General features: G+C 39.5%; 1 protein-coding gene across 1 annotated transcript; it reads right to left on the reverse strand.

Moving 5' to 3' along the window:
- Positions 1-7914: 7914 nt before the first annotated feature.
- Positions 7915-11239, reverse strand: LOC123512200. Its single transcript, XM_045268443.1, has 2 exons — positions 10641-11239; positions 7915-8332 (listed from the first exon to the last, which is right to left on the reverse strand). Exons 1-2 carry the CDS (start codon positions 11054-11056, stop codon positions 7915-7917), a joined length of 834 nt encoding a protein of 277 aa, XP_045124378.1. The 5' UTR covers positions 11057-11239.
- Positions 11240-12500: the final 1261 nt, after the last annotated feature.

Below are 12500 nucleotides of genomic sequence, written 5' to 3' on the forward strand. Positions count from 1 at the left end.
AGTTATACACGTGTGAATACATGTAGCAGCAGCAACACCACCACCACCACCACCACCACCACCACCAGCAATAGCAGTAGTAAAGAAGAAGAAGAAGAAGAAGAAGAAGAAGAAGAAGAAGAAGAAGAAGAAGAAGAAGAAGAAGAAGAAGAAGAAGAAGAAGAAGATTATTATTATTATTATTATTATTATTATTATTATTATTAGTAGTAGTAGTAGTAGTAGTAGTAGTAGTAGTAGTAGTAATAGTAACAGCAGCTGCAGCAGTAATGGTAGGAGCAGTAGGGGTAGTGGCAATAATAACACCAGTAGCAATACTATAGTAATAGTACCAACAGGAACAGTAGTACAAGTAACACTAATACTAGTAAAAACACTTCCACCAAGATCACTATTATCGCCCTTAAAAACGATTAAGCACGTTACCAGATTCTGTTATTTCATGTACGGTACTACTAAGGAAACTCTAAGCTGATATAATTATGAGTGAGGGAAATGGAAAGCAATATGTGTCATTTTATATTTATTTATTCATCTATCATTATTTGTTCTTACATGAAGATCAATACTTCTCCATGGTGTCGAAATAGTTCATCATGTTTTAATTCATGCATTTCTTATATCAAATTACGTAGATACTCGTATTTCCCAAAAATACCTCTGCTTGTACAGCTAACAGTACTTAGGCCATTATTAAGACATACTTCATTCTCTTACCATCACTATTTTCAAAGGCCACAAAGCTGAGTTCCCAAGAGTACGGTTTTTTTTTTATATAAATATCTTGTTAATCTCTCACAAGAACTATACAGAAAAACACCCTTAAAGCCCATGTAAGTTCATCTAGATTCTATAGTCTATAGGCATAAACATTTCCTCCTACATTGCCCAGCCTACACCAATGAAAGATGCAAACACCCCAATTGAAAGCGTCCTTACCCAAAAAATGAAAAACACCCTCATTGGAAAATTACTTTTTGAAAAATCTAGTATAGAAGAAAATAAAGAAAAAATATATAATTTTTGGAAAATAAAAGAACATAAAGGAAAAAGTTTAAATAATAATTAATTAATTACAGCTACAGACCCAGACAAAACCCAAACCAAAACACATCAGGAAGTGCCGATATCCAGGCTACACTTTTGCCTATCAACTGAACTTAACTGAATACCATGTTTAGGCTATGGCAAGGGAGAGCTTAGGAACACGGTGATGAAAACACTACAGCACCCTCGGACTATTTCTGTTTCGGCCGCTAATTTTTTTTTTTTTTCTCATAAAGAAAACCGAACAAATATTGCTCTACTCATTCCTTGTGAAGAATTAACCTGTGTAGAGGCGAAGTGAAATGTGTGTTAGGGTTGTGCTGTATTCAAGTCTCTAGAAATGAAAAATCTTGGTACACCAGACAATTATGATTTGCTCTATATTATGATGCTAGTTGTATAAACTCAAGTAACTATAAAGAAACACCATGGCAGAATAAGAACAGAAAACTACTGGAAGAAGTAAAAGCATGGTAAATCAATAGATACATCGTAACACAGTGTTTGGAGACGACTACTCTGTACCGCAATGTGGTAGCTGTCCTTAAGCAGAGGTAGCATGAATACACCTGAGTCCATTATGAACGTGTATTTAATAGTATCACAAGATACAACAGGTATAGCCGAGCAAACGAGAGGCTGAAGCGTACGTGTCGACCTGAGGCGGCGGCGAGCGAGAACTGAGGGGAAGACGTGACGTCACATCAAGCCAGCCAAACTGATTCTATAAATAGAATGTTTTACACAAAACGGAGCACGGGCAGTACATAAAGGACATACTAACATAGCAAGACGATGCTGACCCTCTCCTGAATTAAACCAACATGCGAACACTGAAAATGTGACAGTTTGGGTCCTCTCCTACCGACATTAATAAAAATATTATGATTTATTCACATTAGTAATATATTACACTCAGACGGAACACGGGCCTGATGTGTTTGAGATGTGGCATTTTGTTATAGTACATTTCGCACTATATAGCGAACTTAGAAAAGGTTGAAGAACACTAAACTATACTCTGAGAAAAAAAAAAATACAGTAAAAGAGATAAGATGAAAAATGACCAACATCTCTATCATTACGGAAGCTAAGAATAATACTAACACAAATCAAGTAATTCAGAAATAAAGAAACGAACGACGATCACGAGAACTTCCACGGTAAGTGTGTATGATAAGATGTGATTCCAGATTCCTCAATAGCGCTCGAGTTTCCAAGATACCTCGATAGCGATGTGAGTTTCCAAAATAACGAAGCCTTTCCACGATAAAGATGCAATTCCAGTTTCCACGATAATAATGCGAGTTTCCACAATCAAGATGCAATTCCAGTTTCCACGGTACCGATGCGGGTTTCCACGATGTCGATGTGGTTACAGTTCTCACGATGCAGTTTCACGACACAATATTGAAGTCCACTTGCCTACACAGGTATTAGGACGAACCCTTTCAGCCCATAAGGATCCACGCAGACCCTTGGGTGCGAGTAGAGTGACGCTGTCACCTTCCTGCGCCGCAACTGAAGTTCATTTGCCTACTCCGGTACTGGGACGAACCCCTTCACCCCGTCAGGGTCCACCCAACACCCTTAGATGCGAGGAGAGTGGCGCTGCCACCTCACTGCGACGCAATTGAAGTTCACTTGCCTACACAGGTACTGAGACGAACCCTTTCACCCCGTAAGGGTTCACCCCAGACCCTTGAGTGCGAGGAAAGTGACGCTGCCACCTCACTGCGCCTCACACGGGTAGCCATGAGCAATGACCCGCCACACACCACTCCCCAAACACTGTCAGTGAGTCCTTTTCACCCCGTAAAGGACCACTGGTATTGTCAGTGCCTGGTGCATGGCGCACAGCGTGCCCTCGTTCATGGCGAGTTGTTCAGCATGGTGTCATTATAAGCAGAGGTCCTGTACACACCACTTACCACCAGACTCTATGCAAGGAGCCCTTATTACCCCTTAAAGGCCCTCACGGCATCATCTGGTGGACGGTAGACACGGCAGACTGCTTAAGGCGACCCCTTGCCTAGTTTGAGGCGCTGCAAATTGACGACAACCAGTGAGCTTGAAGCCGGAAAGGAAAATGAGTCCACGTTATCAATGGGATTCCACGACAGGTTGCGATTCCAGTGTCCACGGTAAAGATGTGTTTGTCGAGGATAACGATCCGTTTATCGAGGTTAACAACGATGTGGCGATGGCGATGGCGAAGTGATTCAAAGTATTATTACCTACACAGGTACTGGTACGAAACTTTTCACCCGGAAAGGGTCAACCCAGTCCCCTAACCTAACCTAACTTAACCTAACCTAACCTAACCTAGGCAGCTTTGCTCCGGAGCATTTAGTGTACTTTGCATGTTGCTGCCGTGAATGTGTACGTCTTTGTAGATAACTGGATAGAAACAGTAGACCAATGGTAGTTGTGTAACTATTGGGGAACTTTTGAAAATTTGTTAAGTTTCTGAATAGAGTGGACGAGTGCACACAGGTTTGCTTGTCTTATACATAAACTGCCACCTGTAGACATAAATTTTGCTATTTTATGCTCTTAGAAAAAAAAAAACTTAGTTTCCTTTATTTCCCTGATCACAATGACGTGTAAATATCAATGTTTCAAATATAAGGAAACACTAGGAGAGGACCCAAACTCCCGTTGAAGTTGCCAGATTCAACAGATATCGTAATATTTCACAGAAAAGATGGTCAACTGCATATCGTATATTTTTGGATATTCTTCTGTCACATAAGGAGATATCAAGATAGGTAAAGTATTTTTAAACATGTATCTACGACAAAAAACGCTATAATAGTAGAGTTAGGTTATAACTATGCATTGTTTTTTTTTATATACCATCTTGCTCTATTCCTGGGACAAAAATTACTTCTTCCTCAATTGATAACTCGAAGTTAGTATGATATTTTCTTTCCTTCTAGGTTAGTAAGTAGACTACAAGACACCATGAACATATGAAGCCCCGTAAATGAATTTATTTTCATAACTTAGAAATCAAAGTATGATAATGAAATTGTCTATTTTCAACCAAACCGTTCTGCATAGACGTCTTCAGCGTCATAGAGACCTAATGATGTTAGCTCATGAACAATGGCCATCCTGACAGTGCGAAACCCCATGGGGTTCATAAGAAGACTTCCAGAGGTACTTAGATGGCTGATCTAATAAAATCCTTTGCAGTACCATTGCATATTGAGTTCCATGTTCCACGTGATGATACTGGGGGTTCGGGTAGATGGTCTTATAACTCAGGGGGTTCTTAACGATAAAAAGGTTGAGGACCCCTAATCTAGAGCTTTTTCAAAGTAGTGATAGTGTAGCACAAAAGTTTTTCTGAATATAGTCTTCGTTGTAATGGGTTCAGCTTTTTTGTTAATCTTAAATCTTTCCATTTGACAATGTCCTTGCAAAACTTGATGACTGATCGATTTTAATATCAAATTGTTTGGTATTGATGGAAAGCGCAATTAGTCATGATCAATAGTATTAGTTTCAAGTCTATTTTGCTTCTCTCTTTAACCTTAAGCTCTCTGACATGACAATATCTTGAAAAAAAAAAAAACATTGAAAACTGATCGAATCTAAAACCATGGTGATTGAGTATGAGTAAAAGGTTTAGCACAGTGAAAGGTAAGTGTTGCAAGATAATGTAGTCATGTTTATTTCCTTTTTATGTCTATCTGTTTAACTACTTATCTATCTATTCATATCTCTATCTATTCCCCCATTTGTATTCCTATCTACCAATCTGTCTATTCATCTAATTATTTATCTATCTGTCTCCTATCTGTCTACTTGTCAGGTCGTCCTCAGTGTGGGCTGCAGTAACTCCCACTGAACCACTGCCAGCGCCACTCACAGCAAGTTTTTCCTTACAGGAGTTCACGAATGGGCGAGTGACATTAATTCTCATGCCAGTTGAATATTTTATTTTCTTCTCCATAACTTAGTCAGGGTTTCACCACCACAACTTCTCCCTTTCAAGAGTTCCCGACCAGCCGAGTGAGTAACGATCGAAATTGTTGTAAGGTCGAGATACGTTTGTTCCATAACCTCAATAAACAATAAAGCATTCGAAAACTATTCATTAATGTTCTATTGTATTTTTTCTTTTTTTACCCAGTTCCTTATATTTCTTGTTCAATTTTTCTACTCAGTACTTTCCTTCAGCTACATTTTTTCTTAGACACAAATCACTCTGAGGTATTTTCTTTTTTTAACACTACGCATTTCTAGATATTTTACCAGTTAGACAACGGAAAATGACATTTTTCAATCTTTTCATTTCTGTTGGCTCATGAAGAGACTTTGTCGAGCCATTTTAAGTGTTATAAAATAATAGATATCAGAGTGAGAAGGATAGGAATGCTTTAGAATTTTAAAAGGTAATTATCTAATCTTTAAGAATAAATTTTACGAATACACCTATTTTGTATTTATTTCCTTTACTTACTTCCTATTTTTTCTCTATTTTTCCATCAACTGGCACTTTTCCATCCTTCACATAATTACATTTATTCCATTTGAGTAGCTCGAGGTGATCATTCTCCCTTTCTCCTTCCTTCCTCGCAAGTCAACATCTTATTACTACGGATTCGCTCCTTATACCAATCTCGCTTCCTCATCTGCCTACTCACTTCAATAAGGCCTGGTAATCCCTAACCTCTGTTCTTTCTCCTCCCTTACCAGTAATACTACCTGCTGCTGTTCCTCTTCTTCCTCCGCCTCCCTCCTCCTGTCTAATTAACCTCTTATTCTTGTTCCTGTTCTTGTCCTTCTTCTTCTTGTACTACTACAACAACTAATACTATTACTACTTCAACTTCTTGTTTTTTTTTCTAATAACTTCTTTCTGGTCATTTGTTTTCTTTAATTCTTCTTTGCACACAACCCAGTCAGTCCGTTAGTCAGTCAGATAGTCAGTCTCTCTCTCTCTCTCTCTCTCTCTCTCTCTCTCTCTCTCTCTCTCTCTCTCTCTCTCTCTCTTTCATGGCGGCTACATATTTAGAGATCTTTTCTTTACTTTCTTCTCGACATGCTAATTAAATTCTCAGACTTTAAATTAGTTCTCATCAAAGGAAAACATTTCTTACTTTTTTCTTTATCCATTTCTTTTCCTTCCAGACTCAAGCTTCTGTTCTTTTTGTCCAAACTTCCAAGCACAAGAGGCGTGGAGGGAGAAGCCATGATAAGGCGAGGCAAGACGAGCCCAGCCGAGCAAAACACAGGAAGCCAAGTCATGCCAAGCCAAGCCAAGACAAGCCAGCCGAGACAAGACAAGACATGACAAGCCAGCCAAGACAAGACAAGACAAAATAATCAATGTAAAAGAAACTAAACCAAACCAAGCCAAACCAAGCCACGGCAAGCCAAGCCAAGCCAAGCCAAGCCAATATAAGACAAAGTAGAAGAAACTAAACCAAGCCAAGCCAAGCCAAGCCAATCCAAACCAAGTCAAGCAAAGCCAGTCAAAGTAAAAGAAACTAAACCAAGCCAAATCAAGCCAAGCCAATCCAAGTTAAGATAAGCCAAGCCAAGACAAGACAAGACAAACCAAGATAAACGTACCCAGCCAAGCCAAGCCAGGACATTCTATATTACTCTCTAATAATATCATTCAAAATAAATATCTTACTGCAAGAATGTATAGAAAAGATTGAAAATAAAATTTCTCCATTTTCTTACAGGCAACTTTCGAGTGTAACAGGAAAGTGAGAAAGAAGAAAAGACAGAGAGAAGTTTAAAAGCGAAAAGGAAGAAAGTAATGGGAAATATAAGTACCAACTAGTAAAAAGGGAGACAATAAAGAGGGGAAAAATAATTACTAGAATAATAAAAGAGAAAGAAAAGACGAAAGGAAGGAACAGTTAAAGGAAAATGACAAAATATAAGATGTTTATAGAAAAATTAAACACGGGAAGAGAGAGAAATAAAAGGGGGAAAAACGTGTATCAAATTCATCACAGCAATATAGACACTCACTCTGAAAATGACGCGCATGGAAACAGCTACATTTGCACACCGTCTGTTTAAGCATTTCAGTTTCAACAGCGAGACAAAAACTATAATTAAATAAATAAATGAAAACAGAAATAAAATAAATAGACAAAATAAAGGAATAAACTGGCGTGACTGATTCTGCTTGAGTTTTTTTTATGCATCTCACTTCTATAAAGAAAAATGAAACAAAAAAAGGGGAAAGGAGGAAGAATGAAATAGAAAATAATTAAAGGAAATAAGAATGAAAGATAAGAAAAAATAACAGGAAATACATCATACTAAATTCTTCACTGTATTTATTTTATCTATATACATGTTCTTTTATATATCACTTCTATCTAGAAGAGAAGAAATGAAAACGCAAATGTGAGAGAGAGAGAGAGAGAGAGAGAGAGAGAGAGAGAGAGAGAGAGAGAGAGAGAGAGAGAGAGAGAGAGAGAGAGAGAGAGAGAGAGAGAGAGAGAGAGAGACTCAACTCTTCTCAAGGCTTTACTTAGCAGTAATCAGAGCTATGTACAAGACGAGTAGCTGGAGTGAACTGATCCCAGCATTAATCCAGCACAAAGAAGTAAACTAACATGAAGCTTCACATACATACAAGTTCGAGATATCGAAACAAAGAAACATAACAAAATGAAACATAATGAAACATTACAAACCCTAATGAAACTTCAAAACAAAGTGTGAACCCAGAAGAACCCCGAACGACAATTGTACATAAAAGTATGTAAACACCACATTTTCCCCCTCTTAATGAAGTAACCTCACTCACACACATACACAAACATTTCAGAAAGCACTAATATCCTAATCTATCGGGAGGCTTCCTAACCCTGGTCGAACGCCTCAAAGGTTCGACTCTAGTAGGTGAGGGTGGCAGAAGAGTTTCAGCTGTACAGTCATCTGTGATGCCCTTAGACTCCTTGTTATCAGGCGTAGGGTAGTTGATCCTCCCAGAGTCTTGATCGGTAGTACACTCATCAGAAGTGGGGTCACTGGTACGTGAACTGGTAACTCCGGCGGTCTCCTGCTACAGGGCACGTGAACTGGGTTTGGATCTCTTGGAGTAGGAGCGAGATCCTTAGTGGAGACCGTAGATTGTCGTCCGTCCGGGTAGCGTATATGGGCATAATGAGGTGTCGCGCTCTCAAGGTCGACCTCTTCCACTAATGGATCAGATTTAGAGGTGCGGACGAATTTCCGCAGCAACACTGGTCCGGGCGACGTAAGCCAAGATGGTAATGAATGACCGTTAAAAGATTTCCTAGGGAAAGAAAATAGTCTTTCATGAGGGGTTTGGTTCGTGGAAGTACAAAGCAATGACCGGATAGAATGGAGTGCTGAATCTAAAGCTAATTCCCATTTACATTCTGGATATTTGAGAGACTTCAAAGCCAGGCGTACAGTTCTCCATAAGTTACCAACTGTTCTCTCACACTGTGCATTACCAGTAGGGTGATAAGGGGTAGAGTGAGTCATTACTATGCCATGATTCCTTAAGAATTCAGATACATCTTGAGACATAAACTGAGCTGCTCTGTCAGAATGGACTGAAGAAGGACAACCAAAAATAGAGAATAGCTTATGTAAACAAGAAATTACAGTTAGAGAAGACATATCAGAACAGGGGAAGGCAAAAGGGAATCTGGAGTATTCGTCAACCATGACAAGTAGGTATTTATTCTTAGTACAGGATGGCTTTGGACCTGTGAAATCGATGGAAATGCGATCAAATGGTTGCATAGCACGGATGAGGTTACTGTCGGGAGGTCTATAGAAGTTAGGCTTTAGTTCAGCACAAACAGTACACTGATTACAGACTTTCTTTACGTCCTCTAAAGAGAAAGGCAAGTTCTTAATCTTTACAAAATGATATAACCTAGTGATTCCAGGATGGCACAATTTGGTATGTATTTCTTCCAGGGAAGCAGAGCTAGCATTAGTAGTTATAGAGCACGCACGCGATAGAGTGTCACATGGAGCATTTTCTGAGCCGGGTCGGTACTTGATATCATAAGTGTATTCGGAGAGCTCAAGACGCCATCTTAGAATTTTATCATTCTTTATTTTTGATGTGTGCTTCGAACTGAACATGAATGAAATTGCTTGTTGATCAGTGATGATAGTGAATCTCCGACCTATAATGAATAGTCTCCATTTACGCACAGCTTCTATGATAGCTGTAGCCTCTCTCTACCGCCGGTTGCAATCTTTCAGAACTGGTCAATGTTCTAGAAAAGAACGCTACTGGTCGACCTAGTTGGGAAAGGCTGGCAGCTATAGAGACGGATGAAGCGTCTGTCTCTATCTGAAATGGCAAAGTCTCGTCAAAAGCAGCAACAGAGGCTTTGCATATGTCTTCCTTAAGTGCGTTGTAACAGTTAACAGCCGCTGTGCTAAGAGGGAATGATACATTGTATAAGAGTGGCTGAATACGCTGAGAGTAATTGCGGATCCATATTGAATAGTAAGAGAACAGTCCAAGGGCTCGTTTAAGAGCAGGCTGATTATCGGGAATGGGTAGTTCTACTAGAGGTTGTAAACGATCAGGATCAGGGCGGAGGCAACCGTTAGATATACTGTATCCAAGATAGTTAATTTCTGTACGACTGTACTGACACTTATTTGAGTTTAAAGAAAGGTTATACTTAGAGACAGCTTCATTAAATCGCTGTAGATTCCTGTCATGGTCTTCCTGTCCTTCTCCACATATGATTACATCATCGATGTAAGCGTACGTCGCTTCAATCCACAGTCTGCTATGATTGAATCCATTATTCTCTGGAAAACAGCAACAGAGTTAGTTAAGCCAAAAGGTATCCTATTGAAATGGTATAACTTCCCATCAGCCTGAAATGCTGTGTACTGCTTTTCAGAATCTCTAAGTTGTACCTGGTGGTAAGCACTCTTGAGATCAATTTTACTGAACACTCTATACTTGGCCATTTTGTGTACTAGGTCATGTATTCGGGGCATTGGGTAAGCATCAAGCTGTGTAAAGCGATTTATTGTTCTTGAATAATCTACTACCATGCGTCTTTTGTGTCTTTCGTCACTTGTAACTAGGACTTGAGCTCTCCATGGGGATTGACTGCTTTCTATAACTCCTTTTGTAGTAAAGATTTCACTTCCATATGAATAAAACTCTCGTCATCCTTTGAAAACTTACGGGTTGGCGTAGAGATAGGCTTAACATTGTGAGCGAGATTAGGGAACAGTGAGGGTGGATCGAGTTTCATACAAGCTACACCACATACAGTTAATTTGGGTAAGGGGCCACTCAAAGTAAATTCCACTGACTGATGCTTTTCCATGAAGTCTTGACCCAAGATAATCTCTGAACACAATTGTGGAAGTACAGCCAATTTGATATGAGGATAATGATTGTCTTTCACTGTTAGATCGACAAAACAGTGGCCCAATGTAGTGGAAGTTTCACAGCTAGCAAGAGTAACGTCAGATCGTGAAGGATGCACTTCAATGCTCAAAGCTTTAACTACTTTAGGATGGATAAAGCTGATAGTACTGCCACTGTCAACGAGGGAATTCACCATTAAGCCATTAGCACTTACAGGAATGGTGGAACATCGAGGAGTACTAACAGAAGCCAGTACTGGAGAGTCATCTGCAGGACTATGAGCACAGTGATCACAGCGTTGGGCGAGTGATTCCGAAGCCAGCGCCGCAGCAGCAGAAGTAGAGGAGATCCTTCTTGATTTCCAACCATTTCGCGACATGCAGACTTTGGCGAAGTGTCCCGTCTTGCCACATTGTCGACACTCAGATTGACGAGCAGGGCAAAGAGACCGAAGGTGTCTCCTACCTCCACAGAAGTAGCACGTTCCAACCTTCGAAACAGCAGCAGCAGCAGCAGAAGTTTGCGAGGTAGGGCTGAGTGGCGTAGCAGAGACGGCATCAGTAGTGGCGATAACGGGAGCAGCAGTAGGTAGACTCCCTGGAACAGTAGGAGACGAGTATTCTTCAGCATTGCGTTGGGCAGAGTCGAGGCTTCTGGCGAGTTGTATGGCTTCGCTAAGAGTCAACGAATCCTTCTCTAGCAGGCGTTGGCGTATGTTAGGAGAGGTAAGGCCGGTGATGAAGGCATCGCGAACTGCTTCTTCAGTATAAGTGTCAGCAGTAACTTGCTTGAATTCACAGTCCTTGGAGAGGATCTTCAGGAGTGGACGAAGGCGTTGATGGACTCATCTGGTCGTTGACTACGAGTAGCCAGCTGATGTCTAGCAAAAACCACATTCGTAGGCTTCACATACACAGTCTTCAAAATATCGATGGCTGCAGCGTATGTAGTACAGTCTGATATGTGAGAGTAAGCTTCAGGCGCGATGTAGTTGATCAGTAATTTCAGTTTGTCTGGCGCTGGTGTGATGGAGTCCACAAAGTTAGTGAAGGTGCGGAGCCAGTGCGTCCACTGTGCAGGAGTGGTGTCACGGGAGCCTTCAAATCTTTCAGGACGTAGCAACCTCTCCATCTCCAGCGATGTACTGCTAAGTAAATTGTTGTATACCAAGGAGAGAGAGAGACTCAACTCTTCTCAAGGCTTTACTTAGCAGTAATCAGAGCTATGTACAAGACGAGTAGCTGGAGTGAACTGATCCCAGCATTAATCCAGCACAAAGAAGTAAACTAACATGAAGCTTCACATACATACAAGTTCGAGATATCGAAACAAAGAAACATAACAAAATGAAACATAATGAAACATTACAAACCCTAATGAAACTTCAAAACAAAGTGTGAACCCAGAAGAACCCCGAACGACAATTGTACATAAAAGTATGTAAACACCACAGTCTGTATTTTTCTGTAATTATAAAACAAAAAACAAAACAAAACAAAACAGCATTGGACGAAAAAGAAAAAAAAATAAGATAAAAAAGGGAGAAAGAGAGGAAACAAAATGTCACTAAAATCAATGTTTCACTTATCAACTTGTTTATGTGTTTATTTATTCGTTTGTTTCTCGATCTCTTCATCTGTTTGTAGCGCCTCATTTGACAAATCTTAAATAAAAAAAAAATGCAAGACTTAAAAAAAAAAAAAAATGGAATGAAAGGAAAGTGATGAAAAAAATATAACAAAATGAATATATAATTTCAGTATGCAAGAATTACACTCATGAAAATACACAAACTACGTCACCTGGGAAGAAAAAAAAAAAAACATGGAAAGAAACACAAGAAAAAATGAATGAGCAAAAGCGAAAGACAGAGAAATAAATCGCGCTAAATTTATACGTCATCTAAAACAATAAATAAAAAGGAAGCGAAAAGGAACAAAAGAGAAACAAAGACAAAGGCAATAAATCCCTCTAAATTTATCACAGTAATATGAGAACACAGAGTAAGAGTTATAGACACACACAAAAATAAAAATATATATAAAAACAAACAATATGATTCACGTTACCATTT

Source organism: Portunus trituberculatus, chromosome 33, assembly GCF_017591435.1.
Source record: "Portunus trituberculatus isolate SZX2019 chromosome 33, ASM1759143v1, whole genome shotgun sequence".
NCBI lineage: Eukaryota > Metazoa > Arthropoda > Malacostraca > Decapoda > Portunidae > Portunus > Portunus trituberculatus.